Below are 22,275 nucleotides of genomic sequence, written 5' to 3'. Positions count from 1 at the left end.
GTGTCATGCATATGCTTTCATCTTTAGTGACCGTCATCCTTTCCTTATGTAAGCAGATGCCAAACAACATCAATACAAAGTCAAAAGAAGATTATGGAGGCAGAAAACGGGAAAGTGTCATTTCAGCCAGAAGAGAGGAATATATCCTGTGAGAACAGGAAACAGGAAGTGCTGCGTGTGCTAGTTCAGTTTGATTTAGTTGAGAGGTAATGTTCTCTTCTCGGGGTGTTTGTCTCACAGAGAAAACAAGATGAACGACAGGAACACACCAACGTTTCAAGAACAACTTCCCATCGCGAGAATGGAACCTTCCGGGGAGTCTGTGAACGCACCACGTCCTGAGCTCTTTAAGTCACTCTATCCTCTCATTTAAACACTTGAACTATCAGAGAGGATCCGTGCTCACGATGAAGACTTTGGGGACATTGTCCTCTTGTGTTGCCCAGGATCCGTCTCATCTGAAGCCGCAGCGTCCAGATGTGGAGCTGATGTAAAACACGAGAACAGCAACAACTGCCTGCCTATCCTCTCAGGGTCAAAGGTCAGAGATAGCAGTCAGCAGCCCCACAGGATGGGGGGGTAACCTGACACAGACTTCCTGTAGAAACACCCCAAACTTTATTGGAAAGCTTTCATGTCCCCGGCAAGGCGTGAAAAGGCCGGCGGGGGTCAGTGAGGGTCAGAGAGGGGAGTGAGGTGTTCCTTACCACCCCACAGGGGGGGCCTGAGAGGCGCGAGACACAAGGGGGCTCAGTGTATGTGTTGAGAGCACTCGTGTGTGTGTCACTTTTATGAGTTGCTTTGCTACATTCCTGTGTCAGATGTGTGTTGAGGTGAGGGGGGGCTGACCCCTGACCCCTCAGGTTACAGCCCTGACAGACAGCATCAAAGCTGCAAAGTCTGCTCCTCATGAACACTGAATGACTATCTCTCACATTAAATTATAATGGGTCACTTACTACTTACTAAAGCGTTCAGTCGGACACTTAACGTTTGAACTGTTTCTTAACAGCAGCATAGGGCATGAGACGTAGTATACGGAGGGTTGTGGTTTGATCCCAGCCCCTGCAGTCGATGTATCCTGGGGCAAGACATGCATTCCAGAGATGCTCTCCATGGCATGGACAGGCTGGACAAAGCACTGTGCTAATGCAGTCCATGGACCATAGGGTAGTTTGAGTTGGGTGCTTGGGCTCCGGCTTCATCAGATGCCTAGCATAGAACATTCAGGAGAGATGATGAAATAAATGTTTCCCGGATCCTACAGGTGAGGCAGGTGGGGTAGGTGAGGCAGGTGAGGCGGGTGAGGCAGGTGGGGCAGGTGAGGCAGGTGAGGCGGGTGAGGCAGGTGGGGCAGGTGAGGCAGGTGAGGCGGGTGAGGCAGGTGGGGCAGGTGAGGCAGGTGGGGTAGGTGAGGCGGAGGGAGGGATGGTGAGGCAGGTGAGGCGGGTGAGGCAGGTGAGGCAGGTGAGGCAGGTGAGGCGGGTGAGGCAGGTGAGGCAGGTGAAGCAGGTGAGGCAGGTGAGGCAGGTGGGGCAGGTGAGGCGGAGGGAGGGATGGTGAGGCAGGTGAGGCAGGTGAGGCAGGTGAGGCAGGTGAGGCAGGTGAGGCAGGTGAGGCAGGTGAGGCGGAGGGAGGGATGGTGAGGCAGGTGAGGCAGGTGAGGCAGGTGGGGCAGGTGAGGCAGGTGAGGCAGGTGAGGCAGGTGAGGCAGGTGAGGCAGGTGGGGCAGGTGAGGCAGGTGAGGCAGGTGAGGCAGGTGGGGCAGGTGAGGCAGGTGAGGCAGGTGAGGCAGGTGAGGCAGGTGGGGCAGGTGAGGCAGGTGAGGCAGGTGAGGCAGGTGGGGCAGGTGAGGCGGGTGAGGCGGAGGGAGGGATGGTGAGTCCTTTATTAAAGCAATAGTGTTGAAAGGAGGACACAGAGCGGATAACTTGGGCGATGGTCGCAGGTTGGTTTCTGACCTGACCGCCAGCTCGACCAACCACATCAGTGGCACGTGGTATGTGAGCCCTTGGCAAGGTTCGCATCAGCAGACGCTTCTTGTGTATAGCATGCTCAACATATCTGAGTGCTTATTATAGGTACAATACGGAACAATACGTCTAATCTTGTTTCACTGATTAAAACAACGCTTGCTAACTCAACACGTTTGTGTGAAAGGGGTTCAGTGTGTGAACAATGTTTCAATATGGACAAGAACAAAACAATCATCTGTGTGCTATACATTAACCTGATTATTGCAACGTGGTTAAGATCAGACCATACTGTAGAACACATGTACACATCAATGCAGGTTGCTCCAAAGGGTTCACTCACGTGTTCTTGCCAGTGTACTGTCCTATATGGCGGCCTAGTAATGACACATGTTGCAGCTTAAAGAGGAGAGTGTGTTTGGCTGGAGGTAAACACACTTGGAGCTCCAGCTGACTTCCTGTCGACCTTGCTGACCTTGCTGTATCTGTGGCATGTTCCTAACTCTCTGGTTCTAAATCCATACCTTTTGGTTTGAAGTGATAACACCTCTTTAACTCTCTCCCCACAGCGATGTTGAGAGTCGCTGGGTGTAAGCGTTGCCTCAGCTGCATGAAACCCCCGGGGAGCGTTCCATTCGGCTGGCACAGCTTGTTCCGCGGTGAAAACACCAGCGCGTCGCCAGGGAGCCTGCAGGGGGGCATTTATGGAGCGCTCCCCCGCGCAGCGCGGCCTCAGAAGTGCACTCCAGAGGGAGGAGGTGGGCGTGCACGCTGAACATTGTTTCTGACTGTTAAGCATACTCTGAGTAGACTTATGAGCCTGGGAGCATGTTGGTGTGTGAGTGTGTGTGAGTGTGTGTGAGTGTGTGTGAGTGTGTGTGGGCAACAAGGGAATGTAAAAGCTCTTTCATACGCCTGCACAATAATACTATGTGTGTTTTATGGAAGTAATGGTATGTAGATAAAAGTAAACCACATGCACCTCTCCATGGCAGGGACACTCTTTGTTCCGTCCTCATGAATATCTTAAAGCATCAATTATTAAAACAACTGGAGATAAAAAGAGAACATTTCCCCCAGGTGAGTCCGCAGTGGAATTGTAGAATGTTTAGTCGTGCTGTTTGTTACCTCGGTGTATTTCCTGGCTGAGGGGGGCCCTCTGGAGCCCGTGGAGCCTCTGGACGAGGAGCTTCCTGTGGTCGAGCAGTTACTGGACATCTGGCTCCTGGAGAGGTGGAGAACCTTACTGCTGTAGGGCAGCAGGTCCTCATCTGGGGGGGGGGGGCAGGACAGAGAGGACATGTGGTTAACTGTGAGGGCATTCTTTATGTGTCTCTCTTTTTGTTCTGTCACTTTGTGTTTTGTCTCGAGTCTAGGGCTTTGTCTTGTATCGTTTGAAAACAGTCAGTACAGAAGCATCATGTTGCAGGATGTTTCAGAAAGGCTTGTGTTTTCATTTTATAGCTGCATTTTACACACTTTTATACAAATCCTTAAGAAAATGTTTTGTTGTACTTCCTTTGTGGTATTTCTTTGTATATGTTTTTGTAAACATTTGTTTAAACTTGTTTATTTTATGCATTTGTAAATGGAGCCGTGGCAAGTAACGTTTAATTGCATTTTATATTTTGGCATCAGCTATCCACACCTTTTGGAATATGCACAGAATTAAACAATGGCAAGAATTGTCTGTTTTTATAAGATCCTCTTATATATGCCTCTTTCCGAAAACCTCATTTGTTTACCGTGTTTATAAAGTATACCCACTATTGTACACCAAAGTAAGTTCCATGTGTAAACTATTGTCAATAAACCTGACTCTGATTCGGACCCTGACATGTATGATCTGACAATAAGTCATGGACACACGTCCATGTGTCCCGTTTGCATTACTGTGGGACACTTGAAGAGTACTTCAGCAGTAGGGCATGAGAGCGTGTAAGATAAGATAAGATGGACCTCTATTAATCCCCGTGGGGAAATGCAGTTGTACAAGCAGCAACAGGGTAAGCGTGAAAAACAGGACAGCACAGATTCACACAGATTGAAGAGCTGCTCAAACAGGCAGCCACTCGGGCGGCGCCAAAGTAGTGTACACAGTTTATTTTCAAGTGTTATCTTTTTATCCCATTTCTGATTTAAACAAGGAGTGTAATATTCCAGGAGGATCATGAGCTCTGGGTTAGCCTCTGCCAGCCTGAACTGAGTGTAACCCTATGTCTTACTTTCGATGTGTCTGTGAGCCGAGCCCTTCCTCTGGCTGCTGTACTCGCTCCTCTCCAGGGAGGACAAGGCCACGTTCACTGCGTTGCTGGCCTCCATGCTCCCCTGCAGACCCTGCAACCTCTCCCCCCCCGGGGGAGGCTCTGGAGGTGGGGGAAGGTCTAAACAAAAGGACAAACATGCTTAATTTAGAGTCAGCTTCCTGTGGCATAATTACTTTTTATTCATAAGAAATAAAAGCACTCTGTTTTTCTCTGTATAATTGAGTACGAAGCAGAGAGTAGCAGTGATGTTTATTTAAATTAACACAGACTTTCTGCTGGCTTCTGATGTGGCAAGTGCTGTTTGATTAGTTTAATGGTTACCGGATTTTCTCTCTTGCAGTACATCTGCATATTGTGAGGACTTCTGATGTGTTACGACAGTATTATCCTGAACGCTGTGTGTTCAATAACACAGACTATCGCTCTTGATATTCTACCGTTTCTCACCCATTTAATCAACACTTCTCTAACTTCTGGTCACTTTCCAAACAGTCTCAAGAGGCGCGTGAACACCAAGTACTTTTCCCACAAAGGTTCCTGAGAACTATGATTTAGTTGCGTTCACACCAAAAAGTCCCAGGAACTAAATTAGTTCTAGAGAACCTTTTTTACCCCCTTTTCAGTCCCTGCTAGAGAGCAGGGACTTTCGTGGGAGAAAAAGGTTTTGTGAAGCCGCCATTTTATTATCCTCACATTAGCATTATTAGCATTAGCCCAGCGCAGAAACGCAGAGAGACTAACTTATGACAACACAAAATAAAACATGGGAGCGGTGGAGATGAGGAGGTGTCGGCGTTCTGGCCGTTTACTCGGAAGGTTTCAGTAGAAGCTGCTGGGGGTCCCAGCAGCTTCTACTGAAGCCTTCCCCAACTCCGGGGACTTCCGGCCGGGGACTTTGGGTGGCAGTATACGCCGTGAAGTTGTTTGCGGCCTGCCAGTAAACCCAAAGCAGAAGAAGAAGAAGTGACGTCAGCGGCATCATTTGCCTCATCCACCCCCAGGGACTAATTTCCGGTGTGAACGCGATCTGTACTTAGTTCATGAGAACTAAAGAGTTCTCAGGAACCTTTGTGGGAAAAGTACTTGGTGTGAACGCGCCTACGGAGGCAAGAGTAAACCCTCTCCTAAATAAACCCACTCTCAACCTGTCCGATGTTATAAACTACAGGCCTGTCTCTCTCCTCCCGTTCCTGTCTTTAAACAACTCTCTTGTTCTCTCCATCAGAACAACCTTCTGGATCCGCACCAGTCTGGTTTCAAGGCAGGTCACTCAACAGAAACTGCCCTCCTTGCTGTCACTGATGAACTGCACACTGCCAAAGCAGCCTCCCTCTCCTCTGTCATCATCCTGTTGGACCTGTCTGCTGCATTCGACACGGTGAACCATCAGATCCTCCTTCACTCTCCAAGAACTTGGAGTTTCAGGCTCTGCACTTTCCCTCCTCACCTCATACCTCAAAGACCGCACCTACAGGGTTACTTGGAGAGGGTCCGAGTCCGACCCTTGTCAATTATCTACAGGGGTCCCTCAGGGCTCTGTTCTTGGTCCCCTCCTCTTCTCCCTCTACACAAACTCGCTCGGATCTGTCATTAGCCCGCATGGTTTTTCATACCACTGCTACGCTGACGACACCCAATTAATTCTGTCCTTTCCCCGCTCAGAGACCCAGGTCGTCGCACGCATCTCTGCTTGTCTAGCTGACATCTCTCAGTGGATGTCCGCTCATCACCTCAAGCTCAACCTTGACAAAACTGAACTGCTTTTCCTTCCGGGAAAAGATTGTCCCACTCTTGACCTGACTATCAACATCGGCCCCTCTGTTGTTTCCCCGACTCAGACTGCAAGGAATCTGGGTGTGACCCTAGATAACAACCTGTCCTTCACTGCAAACATCGCTGCTACAACCCGCTGCTGCAGATACACGCTTTACAGCATCAGGAGGATGCGTCCCCAGCTGACCCAGAAAGCCACGCAGGTTCTGGTCCAGGCTCTCATCATCTCACGCCTAGACTACTGCAACTCCCTCCTGGCTGGTCTACCTGCATATGCCATCCGACCTCTGCAGCTCATCCAGAATGCAGCGGCTCGTCTGGTCTTCAACCTTCCTAAATGTTCCCACACCACGCCACTCCTCCGCTCCCTCCACTGGCTTCCGGTAACTGCTAGAATCCACTTCAAGACACTGGTACTTGCGTACCATGCTGCGAATGGATCTGGCCCTTCCTACATACAGGACATGGTTAAACCGTACACCCCAGCACGTGCACTCCGCTCTGTATCAACCAAACGGCTCGCTGCACCCTCGCTGCGAGGGGGACCCAAGTTCCCATCAGCAGAAACAGGTGGGTTTGCTATCCTGGCTCCAAAATGGTGGAATGATTCTATAATAATTCTGTTTTCTTCAAGTTTGTATCTTCTTGGTCGAATGCACTTATTGTAAGTCGCTTTGGATAAAAGCCTCAGCTAAATGCAATGTAATGTAACTCTTACTATATTAGAGACAACAGAAATGTAGCTGGTATTGTTCCTCTGACTGGAGAGAAGATATTTAAACCCAGACCCAAGCCCACTCACCTCCTTGCGCATCTCTTCTGTAAGCTGAACTCTTGGACACTTTTTTCTTCACTCTGGATTTTTGGTTGGGGGGAGTGCACGTTTCTGCTGGGGAGGAGCGACTGTGCACTGTATGAGGAGAGGGGAGATCAATTAGAGTTTAGGGATTGATGTATTCACTGCATACTCCATATTCTATAACACCCCTGTTGTGCAATATTATTATGTGCAATATTTATATATATATATATATATATATATACTGCTTCGTAATTGTTATAGTATTACTGGCTTAGTTAGACAACTCAACTTCTGTAATAAATCTGTAAATAATTGTGCAATATATACTTCCACGTTTAATACTATCACTTTGCTGCCATCACATATTTAATACATGCTAAACTATATTTTGAAATACTGTCACTGGTACTGGATGTGTTTTTTTTATTATTGTTATTTATGTTATTTCAATTTTCATCTTTAAACTATTTGTAGCTCTTTATTTTTGCTGTAACAATGTAAATGTACCCTCTGCGAGACGAATAAAGATTTTTGATTTAAAATACAAACAGTGAGTCAGCACAGGGTGAAAGAGCACATGCATGTTCAGCTTGTATTATCTTGTTTTCTGATATGTGTGTTTCTCCAGGCTTGTCTCCTTACCCGGTGTAGTGCTGCCGCTGTCTGGGTTGAGCGTCGGCCCCTGGCTGTGGGGGCCGCGGGGGGCGGGGCTCTGGCACTGCAGCGTGCCAGCCTCCGATGAGCCGCGATGCTGCTGGCCGGAGAGGCTGGGGGTGGAGGGGGGGGGCAGAGGGCTGGGGGCCTGGGGAACTGGCACCGGACCGCAGGCCAACCTTCTGCTGTGGAGGAGAGGCAGCGTGAGAGGAGACCCAGAACCAGAACCATCTCTGGGTCAGACAGAGCAGGGGTATAGAAACTGTTTGTGCTTTTCATCCCGTTTGGTTCCCTGGTTCTGTTATGATTGTACTCAGCATGTCGTAGTAGGGATTCATTAGTTAGTCGTTTATAGATTAGTGTTAAGTGTTCTTTTGCTGGAAACTAAAATTCTAAAAATATGTATTGTTAACATTTGGCCAAAGGATTTAATATTTGGCTTACAATGGAAAATGACCACTATGGTTAAAAATAAAACAAATAAATAAATTACAATAGTTTTTCCTGAATGTGAGAACATGACTGTGTAGCTACAGTTTACAAATGCATTATTGAAATGAGAATATGGAACCTAGCATTTGTAAATAATAGTTAGCAGTGTTAATAAAACAGCAGCCACTTTGAAACCTAACCCTACTGCTCAAACAGATCAAGGGTGTATTGGCGAGTTAAATTAAGGCATACAATTGAGAATTGTATGGTTTGTGAGTTTAATTATTCATTTATAAGAGTAATATTGGGTCTTTTATTTTTATTTTAAGGGGAATACACTTACTTTAAATGTTTAATATATGTAAAAATAGAACAAAATAGGACAGGGCGAGCTGTAAATTCATGGACAATCTACTGTAATGGAATTATTTCTCCATGTCTTCAGGCTGAACCTCACAATAACCGTATTCATGTGTTGCATCTCAATTACCATTACACTGAACACCACGGGACTGTACAGCCAATGAGTTTTGAAGAGTGACTTTGGATTTCTACGTCAACACATGGTTGGCGAGCCTCCTCACATACCGTGACAGCTGCTGGTCTGCTTGGCTGAGGCGTGGGGGGTCATGGGGGCCCCGGGGCTCCTCGTGAGGCGAAGGGGTGAGCGTGGCGGTGGACTGGTGACTGTAGGAGGTGGCTGGAGAGGAGGCGGTGTTCCTGTGTAGGGGGGAGGGTCCCTCCTCGCAGCCCTCCATCAGATAGGTCCTCTCTGGGAGGGGGGGGCACCACTCTTCATCCGACCTACAGCCACAGAGAGGAGTGTTACAGCTGGATGGTAGTCAGACAGTGTTCTCAGAAAAACAAAGTCTCATTTGACAATCCTAACCCGCTCTGAGGCGATCAAACATTAACTCTGTTCTTTCAGCCTCCGCTCAGTTAGGGGGTCTCGCCGTTGGCTAAACCTCAGGGGGCTCAGCAATTACTCGGGGGGGATTCTGCTCTGAGCTACAGGACAATATGTGTGCTCTGAGACTGCAGAGAGGGAATGGAAAGAGGAACACAGAAAATTGTGTTTCAGAGGTGGGGAAAACAGTTTAATCACTAGCGCTATTGACCCAGGCCCAGGTAATTGAGTTGTTACAGCCAGAGGCAGCGAGGGGGGGGGGTCGATACCTGATGTGCCTGTTATAGGTGACAGTGAGTGTAAAAGATGGTGCAGCAGTGTAATACTAATTTATAAAGATGTGTGAAGGGAAGCTGACTCACCCTATGTCCATGTCCTCGTGCTCCGGGGGCTGATCGTCCGGCTCACACTGTTCCAGCTCTCCGATGGGGGGGGGTGGGGGCAACGCCTCCATCCAGGTCAGAGACGGGGTCTTCACAGCCTTACCCATCGCCTTCTGTTTGGGCTTACCTATAACACAGAGACACACAGTGAGACGTTGTCGTGGTGACGTCACTGTATAACTATGTCTAAGCTCATTCAGACAAAGAGTGAGAGCAAGAGTCTTTGTGCAATGAAGACAGGACTCAGAGAGACTCGGGGAGAGCAGGAACTATGATGGCAAACACTGATGGTTTATTATGGAGTTACGTCCGGAGGATTGACAAAGACATGTGCTGTGCCACGAGTTGACACACCGGATGCCAAACCAATTCTGAAGATCTCTACCCCAGACCCATGTATTCTGAGAGAAGAATCAACATTGTGCATAACAAGATACAACCATAACACCTCTATCAGCTGACACCAACAGGCAGGAACATAGAACCATAACACCTCTATCAGCTGACACCAACAGGCAGGAGCATAGAACCATAACACCTCTATCAGCTGACACCAACAGGCAGGAGCATAGAACCATAACACCTCTATCAGCTGACGCCAACAGGCAGGAGCATAGAACCATAACACCTCTATCAGCTGACACCAACAGGCAGGAACATAGAACCATAACACCTCTATCAGCTGACGCCAACAGGCAGGAACATAGAACCATAACACCTCTATCAGCTGACGCCAACAGGCAGGAACATAGAACCATAACACCTCTATCAGCTGATCCATCAGGCAGGAACATAGAACCATAACACCTCTATCAGCTGACACCAACAGGCAGGAGCATAGAACCATAACACCTCTATCAGCTGACGCCAACAGGCAGGAACATAGAACCATAACACCTCTATCAGCTGACGCCAACAGGCAGGAACATAGAACCATAACACCTCTATCAGCTGATCCAACAGACAGGAGCATAGAACCATAACACCTCTATCAGCTGACACCAACAGGCAGGAAGATAGAACCATAACACCTCTATCAGCTGACACCAACAGGCAGGAACATAGAACCATAACACCTCTATCAGCTGATCCAACAGGCAGGAACATAGAACCATAACACCTCTATCAGCTGACGCCAACAGGCAGGAACATAGAACCATAACACCTCTATCAGCTGATGCCAACAGGCAGGAACATAGAACCATAACACCTCTATCAGCTGATCCAACAGGCAGGAACATAGAACCATAACACCTCTATCAGCTGATCCAACAGGCAGGAACATAGAACCATAACACCTCTATCAGCTGATCCAACAGGCAGGAACATAGAACCATAACACCTCTATCAGCTGACGCCAACAGGCAGGGAACATAGAACCATAACACCTCTATCAGCTGACGCCAACAGGCAGGAACATAGAACCATAACACCTCTATCAGCTGACGCCAACAGGCAGGAACATAGAACCATAACACCTCTATCAGCTGACACCAACAGGCAGGAACATAGAACCATAACACCTCTATCAGCTGACGCCAACAGGCAGGAAGATAGAACCATAACACCTCTATCAGCTGATCCAACAGGCAGGAACATAGAACCATAACACCTCTATCAGCTGACGCCAACAGGCAGGAAGATAGAACCATAACACCTCTATCAGCTGATCCAACAGGCAGGAGCATAAAACCATAACACCTCTATCAGCTGACACCAACAGGCAGGAACATAGAACCATAACACCTCTATCAGCTGACGCCAACAGGCAGGAAGATAGAACCATAACACCTCTATCAGCTGATCCAACAGGCAGGAACATAGAACCATAACACCTCTATCAGCTGACGCCAACAGGCAGGAACATAGAACCATAACACCTCTATCAGCTGATCCAACAGGCAGGAACATAGAACCATAACACCTCTATCAGCTGATCCAACAGGCAGGAACACAGAACCATAACACCTCTATCAGCTGACACCAACAGGCAGGAACATAGAACCATAACACCTCTATCAGCTGACACCAACAGGCAGGAACACAGAACCATAACACCTCTATCAGCTGACACCAACAGGCAGGAACATAGAACCATAACACCTCTATCAGCTGACACCAACAGGCAGGAAGATAGAACCATAACACCTCTATCAGCTGACGCCAACAGGCAGGAACATAGAACCATAACACCTCTATCAGCTGACACCAACAGGCAGGAAGATAGAACCATAACACCTCTATCAGCTGACGCCAACAGGCAGGAACATAGAACCATAACACCTCTATCAGCTGACGCCAACAGGCAGGAACATAGAACCATAACACCTCTATCAGCTGACGCCAACAGGCAGGAACATAGAACCATAACACCTCTATCAGCTGATGCCAACAGGCAGGAACATAGAACCATAACACCTCTATCAGCTGACACCAACAGGCAGGAACATAGAACCATAACACCTCTATCAGCTGACGCCAACAGGCAGGAACATAGAACCATAACACCTCTATCAGCTGACGCCAACAGGCAGGAACATAGAACCATAACACCTCTATCAGCTGACACCAACAGGCAGGAACATAGAACCATAACACCTCTATCAGCTGATCCAACAGGCAGGAACATAGAACCATAACACCTCTATCAGCTGATCCAACAGGCAGGAACATAGAACCATAACACCTCTATCAGCTGACGCCAACAGGCAGGAACATAGAACCATAACACCTCTATCAGCTGACGCCAACAGGCAGGAACATAGAACCATAACACCTCTATCAGCTGATCCAACAGGCAGGAACATAGAACCATAACACCTCTATCAGCTGACGCCAACAGGCAGGAACATAGAACCATAACACCTCTATCAGCTGACGCCAACAGGCAGGAACATAGAACCATAACACCTCTATCAGCTGATCCAACAGGCAGGACCATAGAACCATAACACCTCTATCATCTGACGCCAACAGGCAGGAACATAGAACCATAACACCTCTATCAGCTGACGCCAACAGGCAGGAACATAGAACCATAACACCTCTATCATCTGACGCCAACAGGCAGGAACATAGAACCATAACACCTCTATCAGCTGATCCAACAGGCAGGAACATAGAACCATAACACCTCTAGCAGCTGACGCCAACAGGCAGGAACATAGAACCATAACACCTCTATCAGCTGACGCCAACAGGCAGGAACAAAGAACCATAACACTTATATCAGCTGATCCAACAGGCAGGAACATAGAACCATAACACCTCTATCAGCTGATCCAACAGGCAGGAACATAGAACCATAACACCTCTATCAGCTGACGCCAACAGGCAGGAACATAGAACCATAACACCTCTATCAGCTGATCCAACAGGCAGGAACATAGAACCATAACACCTCTATCAGCTGACGCCAACAGGCAGGAACATAGAACCATAACACCTCTATCAGCTGATCCAACAGGCAGGAACATAGAACCATAACACCTCTATCAGCTGACGCCAACAGGCAGGAACATAGAACCATAACACCTCTATCAGCTGACACCAACAGGCAGGAACATAGAACCATAACACCTCTATCAGCTGATGCCAACAGGCAGGAACATAGAACCATAACACCTCTATCAGCTGATCCAACAGGCAGGAACATAGAACCATAACACCTCTATCAGCTGACGCCAACAGGCAGGAACATAGAACCATAACACCTCTATCAGCTGACGCCAACAGGCAGGAACATAGAACCATAACACCTCTATCAGCTGACACCAACAGGCAGGAACATAGAACCATAACACCTCTATCAGCTGACGCCAACAGGCAGGAACATAGAACCATAACACCTCTATCAGCTGACACCAACAGGCAGGAACATAGAACCATAACACCTCTATCAGCTGACGCCAACAGGCAGGAACATAGAACCATAACACCTCTATCAGCTGATCCAACAGGCAGGAACATAGAACCATAACACCTCTATCAGCTGACACCAACAGGCAGGAACATAGAACCATAACACCTCTATCAGCTGATCCAACAGGCAGGAACATAGAACCATAACAACCTCTATCAGCTGACACCAACAGGCAGGAAACATAGAACCATAACACCTCTATCAGCTGATCCAACAGGCAGGAACATAGAACCATAACACCTCTATCAGCTGACACCAACAGGCAGGAACATAGAACCATAACACCTCTATCAGCTGACACCAACAGGCAGGAACATAGAACCATAACACCTCTATCAGCTGACACCAACAGACAGGAACATAGAACCATAACACCTCTATCAGCTGACGCCACCAGGCAGGATCATAGAACCATAACACCTCTATCAGCTGATCCAACAGGCAGGAACATAGAACCATAACACCTCTATCAGCTAACGCCAACAGGCAGGAACATAGAACCATAACACCTCTATCAGCTGATCCAACAGGCAGGAACATAGAACCATAACACCTCTATCAGCTGACACCAACAGGCAGGAACATAGAACCATAACACCTCTATCAGCTGATCCAACAGGCAGGAAGATAGAACCATAACACCTCTATCAGCTGACGCCAACAGGCAGGAACATAGAACCATAACACCTCTATCAGCTGATCCAACAGGCAGGAACATAGAACCATAACACCTCTATCAGCTGACACCAACAGGCAGGAACATAGAACCATAACACCTCTATCAGCTGATCCAACAGGCAGGAACATAGAACCATAACACCTCTATCAGCTGATCCAACAGGCAGGAACATAGAACCATAACACCTCTATCAGCTGACACCAACAGGCAGGAACATAGAACCATAACACCTCTATCAGCTGATCCAACAGGCAGGAACATAGAACCATAACACCTCTATCAGCTGACACCAACAGGCAGGAACATAGAACCATAACACCTCTATCAGCTGATCCAACAGGCAGGAACATAGAACCATAACACCTCTATCAGCTGACACCAACAGGCAGGAACATAGAACCATAACACCTCTATCAGCTGACACCAACAGGCAGGAACATAGAACCATAACACCTCTATCAGCTGACACCAACAGACAGGAACATAGAACCATAACACCTCTATCAGCTGACGCCACCAGGCAGGATCATAGAACCATAACACCTCTATCAGCTGATCCAACAGGCAGGAACATAGAACCATAACACCTCTATCAGCTAACGCCAACAGGCAGGAACATAGAACCATAACACCTCTATCAGCTGATCCAACAGGCAGGAACATAGAACCATAACACCTCTATCAGCTGACACCAACAGGCAGGAACATAGAACCATAACACCTCTATCAGCTGATCCAACAGGCAGGAAGATAGAACCATAACACCTCTATCAGCTGACGCCAACAGGCAGGAACATAGAACCATAACACCTCTATCAGCTGATCCAACAGGCAGGAACATAGAACCATAACACCTCTATCAGCTGATCCAACAGGCAGGAACATAGAACCATAACACCTCTATCAGCTGATCCAACGGGCAGGAACATAGAACCATAACACCTATATCAGCTGACGCCAACAGGCAGGAACATAGAACCATAACACCTCTATCAGCTGACACCAACAGGCAGGAACATAGAACCATAACACCTCTATCAGCTGACACCAACAGGCAGGAACATAGAACCATAACACCTCTATCAGCTGATCCAACAGGCAGGAACATAGAACCATAACACCTCTATCAGCTGACGCCAACAGGCAGGATCATAGAACCATAACACCTCTATCAGCTGATCCAACAGGTAGGAACATAGAACCATAACACCTCTATCAGCTGACGCCAACAGGCAGGAACATAGAACCATAACACCTCTATCAGCTGACGCCAACAGGCAGGAACATAGAACCATAACACCTCTATCAGCTGACGCCAACAGGCAGGAACATAGAACCATAACACCTCTATCAGCTGACGCCAACAGGCAGGAACATAGAACCATAACACCTCTATCAGCTGATCCAACAGGCAGGAGCATAGAACCATAACACCTCTATCAGCTGACGCCAACAGGCAGGAACATAGAACCATAACACCTCTATCAGCTGATCCAACAGGCAGGAACATAGAACCATAACACCTCTATCAGCTGATCCAACAGGCAGGAACATAGAACCATAACACCTCTATCAGCTGACGCCAACAGGCAGGAACATAGAACCATAACACCTCTATCAGCTGACGCCAACAGGCAGGAACATAGAACCATAACACCTCTATCAGCTGATCCAACAGGCAGGAACATAGAACCATAACACCTCTATCAGCTGATCCAACAGGCAGGAACAGGGAGACAGAACACTGAGAGCACAGCAGCCAAGGTTGCAGGTGCCTGTGCTCAGTGAGGGCAGAACAAACTGATCAAATGGGTCAAAGTTATGGGCCTAGGACAATATTTCCCCAACATTCATGGTGTATCAAAAAAAGTATCCCACATAGATAATATTAAGTAAGGAGGCGAAGCTAGTCCGTCTTAATAAAGCGGGGGTGCGTTGGCAGGATGTGGTCCTCACCAGTGCAGCGGTCCGGCTGGGCATACTGGGCCCCAGAGGGCCCGGGCTGGGGGATCCAGTGTCCCTCCTCCTGCTGCTCGTTGTTGTGGGACCCCTGGGTGTGGGTGGGGCAAGGCGTGATGGAGGTGGAGGCGTAGGGGGTGGGGGAGGTGTGCTGGGCGTAGGTGAAGCCGTGCATCTCCTCGTTGGTGGCGTCGATGGTGCTGTAGATCGGGCCCTCAGTGGAGCCCCCCATGCTGTACTTCTCCGTCTGGTTCAGGTAATTGGAGATACCCGCTTCTGCAGGGAGGGGGGGGGGGGGATATAATAACTCTACTTATCACCATACTCAAAACTACTTTCACTTATGAAAAGCTGCCGCAACAGCTACACAATTTATAACAATATACAATTATATTATATTATTATTTCTTATCAAGAGGTCAAGGCAGCAGTTGTTATTAATCAGAATCTGAATTAATATTAATAAAGTATAATGATACAGGGGAAAAGTGTTTTTGTGACAGTAGTTCCCTCTACTGAAAATGTACATCAAATATAATGTATTATATAATATAAGTAGCAATAATGTGCAATATAATATCATATATACGGAGCCCTGGAGGGTCATAGAGAGAAAAATAAATAAAGCGTGGGCCACGTTTTATTTATTTGTCCTCTCCAGGGCTCCGTACATATAAGATATATAAACAAAATAATTCAAGTAAAATGTCCAATAAAAGATAAAGTTCAAAATATGTCAAAGCTTGAAAACAAAAAAGGACATTTTATTCTGAAATGCATTTTGTACCTCTATTGTCCCTTGGAATGTGTCAGTTTTTATATAGCTTAACTATTTTAATTATTTAGACTGATGTTATTGTTTTGGGACCATTTAGTATCTAGGGTTGGATTAGTCTTAGAATATTGTATTAGTATTAGATGTTTGTTTCTAGATATGTTAGTAATATATATTTTGAATAGGTTTTGCTTAGTGTCTGAGTGCCTATGCTACAGCTCAGGGGCCTCATTTATAAAGGGATATACGCTCAAAAATGGCGTACGCCAGTTTCTACGCAATGTTTGCGATTTATAAAATACTAACTTGACGGGAAAATGTGCGGTCCTCCACGCAAACTCTAACCCATGCGTACGCACTAAGCACAACAACGGGAGAGACGAGAAACTGCGACACCGTTGGCAGAAGGAAGAATGGAGAGAAATATGTGGAAATAATATCATAAATAAAATGCTACCTCTCATTTATCATATATGAAGAATTCATTTTCAAACATTGATTAAAGTCAATCTTAAAATGATTAAACAAACGCCTGTTTGAGACTCCTCAGTGCACACAAAAACATCACCTGGAGAAATAAATAAATACGGATATGTTATTGAAAACCACCTCGAATATGTTTATGTATATATATATATTATATATGTTAATGTTATGAAATGTTTTCTCATAAATGGTGCGGTAAGCAGGAGGACAGAATTACGTCTAAACTGACGCCGTTTGCTTTTCTATAGGTTGTAGATACGAACATGGTTTCTATACTATCACGTTAAATCGTGTTTTATGCCGTTTGCCAAGACTTGAGAAGTCGCTCGTAAAACACAGGAAGTATGGAAGCTAAGAACACCATATGTGGTAAATTGTACGGCTAATATAACACAACCCATAGGCTAGTTGTATTTCCTTTAACTAGGGTTGCTGCGGGGGGAGGGGGGGGGGGGGGGGGTTGAGACGCACAGGCTGCAGTGGAGACGCTGCGCACAGCTGATCGACAGCTGGGACGCAAACCACCAAATACAAAAACATAATTCAGATCCAGTCGTCATGACAACACACCGGGGGGATTCCCCGATCATTTCTTACAGTCTCTCATCAAGGGGGGGGTCTCCTGTCCCCGGTACAAACACACTGCCTGAGGAAGGCTATGTGTATGTTTTTGTCATGAACCTTTTTCGGACCACTTATTTATTATGTTGGTGACGATCCGACCTCCATGCTGCTACTTCTGTTCAAACGGCATCCACCAAACAATATGATTTATCTCGACCTCCCCAACATAACCAGAATCTGACACGTGTGAGACGTCTTTTTTAGCTGTTGTCGTCATTTCCTGCTCTTCTTCATGCAGTCAGTCAGGATGAATGAATGAATGAATGAATGGGCGTTTCTTTGACTATTTATAGGCACATATGGGCGTTACGTGAAGCCCGCAAAAGCGGCACCTTATTTCGAGTCGATTGTGATTTATAAAAGGGAAACGAGCGTAGGAAGTGCTGTACGCACTTTCCTCGCCCGTACGCAATGTTTGTTGAATCGGAAAATGTCGGAACATTTCTGTACCTATTTTTTGGATTTCTACAACGTAAGCAACCTTCCCACGTGAATCCTACGCACGGCGTTATACATGAGGCCCCTGGACAGCTTATAAGTGTGTCCCAGTTCACATATCTCCAATATGTCTCATGACTCTAGTTGTATTTTTAAATGTTCTGTTAATACATTAATTGAATTGAACACGGGCATGATGTACTGAATAGTTTGTTCCTACCGTTGTAGTATCTCTCGGCGGTGTCGTGGTTGGCGGTGCAGCAGGTGACAGCTTCCTTCCCGCTGTGCACCAGGTTGGTGGTGGGCCAGGAGTCGGCCAGCCACGGGTAGTTTCCCATGCTCCCCCCCAGAACCCCCGGCCTGCAGAGGAGACTTCTGTTAGTGTGGGGGTCACAGTACAACGGTCACTGACAGTGAGAAACATCTACACTATCAGTCCAGTCTAGTTACTACTGTGCATTCAGAGAGAATACAGAGAGATGGCAGCATATACATGGACTGTGGGATGCTAGTCAATTACCTTCCATTGAGTCCTGCTCCCTCGACATGAGGAAAACCGACTGCAGGAGACAGAGAGGAAGAGAGGGATGAGAAGCAGCTTTGTGGCCTCCTTTGCTTACAGTGTGTGTTATTGTTACGCAACACAATGCTTATTCTCAAGATCAGCTGTTCCCACTATCACAGAAATGTGCAAACATGGCATTTCAATTTAAATGTTTATTTTCCCTTTAAAAAATAGAAATATAATTATTTCGCCTTAAAAGAATAAAAACACTGAAAAAACGGAAAAGATGACTTTAATTATGTTAGTTGAAAGCAATATAAATAAGTTGAACCTTATATATTTTGTTCAAAGTTAATATTATTGGGTTCAATTAACCTAATACAGTTCAATCTGTTGACATAATACATGTAATTATAGTCAACATGACAGTGTTTCCAGTGTATGCAAAGCTTTGGGCTGCGATGTGAGTGCTTCCACAATAAGACATCACTGTGTCCTCCACCGTGTGGGCCTGACCTGCGGGGGTGTAGTTGAAGGAGGCGGTGTAGTGGCTCAGCTCCTTCCTCTTCTTGCGGCGGCAGTAGATCCAGACGCTGAAGCCCATGAGGATGACCCAGCAGGCCCCCCCGATGCCCGCGATGAAGGCCGGCTGCTTCACCACGTCGGTGATCTGCTCCGACAGACTCACGCTGCTCTCCTCGCTGCCGTCGCTGGGCCCCCCCCCGCCTGGAGCAGAGGGCGCTTCAGCTGGCAGCTCTGGGGGAAGACACGAGGCGACAAATCAGATCAACTAAACTAAGTGGAACTACAGATCATTACGTCATCTTCTTTGTTGATCTGTTGTGCTTCATGTCTTTTAACCAAACCAATACAAACCTAGTGCATAAAGTTAACATCAATCAAAGCCTATTGTATATGATTGAGCTAGAGCCGTAGAGACATTATATACTATGATACAAACCAGAGGGTCTAAGGTACCTGGGCACAGACACTAAATGCAAACTTCAACATTATAACATTTAGCAGGTTTACGGTTGGCATGGTGACCTGTAGAGTGTGAGCATGTTAAAATATCATGTTGTTGGGAAACATACTGAATGTTCCTTCTATATCAGAGTAGCACATGAAAACACAGGCCCTACGTAGCTGTGCACGTAGCCGGATGTCTGACTACATGGATGACGCTCATGTTGAAGCTATGATAGAATTGGCTTGATGACACAGCCCTGCCTAGAGAGAGAGGCATATGACCGTCATGTGTATTGCTTACGCAGGCCTCAGCTAATCTGAGCTAATGTCAGAATACTGCGTTGAACCGATATTCTTCCGTCTTGTTGACTGTAACTCCCTCTCTTGTGTATCAGCATGTGAAGGACTCTACTCTGGGAACTATGTGTCCCACGCAGCTCTGTGTGTGATGACTACTTCCATTCTTGCAAGGATAATACAGGGTGTGACCCTAGATAACAACCTGTCCTTCACTGCAAACATCGCTGCTACAACCCGCTGCTGCAGATACACGCTTTACAGCATCAGGAGGATGCGTCCCCAGCTGACCCAGAAAGCCACGCAGGTTCTGGTCCAGGCTCTCATCATCTCACGCCTAGACTACTGCAACTCCCTCCTGGCTGGTCTACCTGCATATGCCATCCGACCTCTGCAGCTCATCCAGAATGCAGCGGCTCGTCTGGTCTTCAACCTTCCTAAATGTTCCCACACCACGCCACTCCTCCGCTCCCTCATGGCTTCCGGTAACTGCTAGAATCCACTTCAAGACACTGGTACTTGCGTACCATGCTGCGAATGGATCTGGCCCTTCCTACATACAGGACATGGTTAAACCGTACACCCCAGCACGTGCACTCCGCTCTGTATCAACCAAACGGCTCGCTGCACCCTCGCTGCGAGGGGGACCCAAGTTCCCATCAGCAGAAACAGGTGGGTTTGCTATCCTGGCTCCAAAATGGTGGAATGATTCTATATAATTCTGTTTTCTTCAAGTTTGTATCTTCTTGGTCGAATGCACTTATTGTAAGTCGCTTTGGATAAAAGCCTCAGCTAAATGCAATGTAATGTAACTCTTACTATATTAGAGACAACAGAAATGTAGCTGGTATTGTTCCTCTGACTGGAGAGAAGATATTTAAACCCAGACCCAAGCCCACTCACCTCCTTGCGCATCTCTTCTGTAAGCTGAACTCTTGGACACTTTTTTCTTCACTCTGGATTTTTGGTTGGGGGGAGTGCACGTTTCTGCTGGGGAGGAGCGACTGTGCACTGTATGAGGAGAGGGGAGATCAATTAGAGTTTAGGGATTGATGTATTCACTGCATACTCCATATTCTATAACACCCCTGTTGTGCAATATTATGTGCAATATTTATATATATATATATATATATATACTGCTTCGTAATTGTTATAGTATTACTGGCTTAGTTAGACAACTCAACTTCTGTAATAAATCTGTAAATAATTGTGCAATATATACTTCCACGTTTAATACTATCACTTTGCTGCCATCACATATTTAATACATGCTAAACTATATTTTGAAATACTGTCACTGGTACTGGATGTGTTTTTTTTATTATTGTTATTTATGTTTATTTCAATTTTCATCTTTAAACTATTTGTAGCTCTTTATTTTTGCTGTAACAATGTAAATTGTACCCTCTGCGAGACGAATAAAGATTTTTGATTTAAAATACAAACAGTGAGTCAGCACAGGGTGAAAGAGCACATGCATGTTCAGCTTGTATTATCTTGTTTTCTGATATGTGTGTTTCTCCAGGCTTGTCTCCTTACCCGGTGTAGTGCTGCCGCTATGTCTGGGTTGAGCGTCGGCCCCCTGGCTGTGGGGGCAGCGGGGGGCGGGGCTCTGGCACTGCAGCGTGCCAGCCTCCGATGAGCCGCGATGCTGCTGGCCGGAGAGGCTGGGGGTGGAGGGGGGGGGCAGGGGGCGGGGGGCCTGGGGAACTGGCACCGGACCGCAGGCCAACCTTCTGCTGTGGAGGAGAGGCAGCGTGAGAGGAGACCCAGAACCAGAACCATCTCTGGGTCAGACAGAGCAGGGGTATAGAAACTGTGCTTTTTCATTCCCGTTTGGTTCCCTGGTTCTGTTATGATTGTACTCAGCATGTCGTAGTAGGGATTCATTAGTTAGTCGTTTATAGATTAGTGTTAAGTGTTCTTTTGCTGGAAACTAAAATTCCTAAAAATATGTATTGTTAACATTTGGCCAAAGGATTTTAATATTTGGCTTACAATGGAAAATGACCACTATGGTTAAAATAAAACAAATAAATAAATTACAATAGTTTTTCCTGAATGTGAGAACAGACTGTGTAGCTACAGTTTACAAATGCATTATTGAAATGAGAATATGGAACCTAGCATTTGTAAATAATAGTTAGCCAGTGTTAATAAAACAGCAGCCACTTTGAAACCTAAACCCTATGCTCAAACAGATCAAGGGTGTATGGCGAGTTAAATTAAGGCATACAATTGAGAATGTATGGTTTGTGAGTTTAATTATTCATTTATAAGAGTAATATTGGGTCTTTTATTTTTATTTTAAGGGAATACACTTACTTTAAATGTTAATATATGTAAAATAGAACAAAATAGGACAGGGCGAGCTGTAAATTCATGGACAATCTACTGTAATGGAATATTTCTCCATGTCTTCAGGCT

At 46.5% G+C, this 22,275-nt stretch overlaps 1 protein-coding gene across 1 annotated transcript in view; it reads right to left on the bottom strand.

Moving 5' to 3' along the window:
• Positions 1 to 22,275, bottom strand: part of robo3 (roundabout, axon guidance receptor, homolog 3 (Drosophila)) — a 174,718-nt gene that overhangs the window by 1,980 nt on the left and 150,463 nt on the right. The window contains exons 23-34 of the mRNA XM_071205372.1: positions 21,388 to 21,635; positions 20,749 to 20,856; positions 19,096 to 19,335; positions 18,595 to 18,634; positions 18,295 to 18,434; positions 15,749 to 16,027; positions 9,171 to 9,318; positions 8,490 to 8,705; positions 7,458 to 7,654; positions 6,816 to 6,923; positions 4,199 to 4,357; positions 3,102 to 3,244 (exon numbers count right to left, since the gene is read on the bottom strand). Coding sequence (XP_071061473.1) covers positions 3,102 to 3,244; positions 4,199 to 4,357; positions 6,816 to 6,923; positions 7,458 to 7,654; positions 8,490 to 8,705; positions 9,171 to 9,318; positions 15,749 to 16,027; positions 18,295 to 18,434; positions 18,595 to 18,634; positions 19,096 to 19,335; positions 20,749 to 20,856; positions 21,388 to 21,635 — 2,026 coding nt within the window. The remainder of the gene's footprint in view (positions 1 to 3,101; positions 3,245 to 4,198; positions 4,358 to 6,815; positions 6,924 to 7,457; positions 7,655 to 8,489; positions 8,706 to 9,170; positions 9,319 to 15,748; positions 16,028 to 18,294; positions 18,435 to 18,594; positions 18,635 to 19,095; positions 19,336 to 20,748; positions 20,857 to 21,387; positions 21,636 to 22,275) is intronic.

This window comes from Pseudochaenichthys georgianus, chromosome 14, assembly GCF_902827115.2.
Source record: "Pseudochaenichthys georgianus chromosome 14, fPseGeo1.2, whole genome shotgun sequence".
In the NCBI taxonomy this organism is placed as follows: domain Eukaryota; kingdom Metazoa; phylum Chordata; class Actinopteri; order Perciformes; family Channichthyidae; genus Pseudochaenichthys; species Pseudochaenichthys georgianus.
The sequence above is the reverse complement of the archived record's forward strand: the minus strand, read 5'-3'. Positions and strand labels throughout refer to the sequence as shown.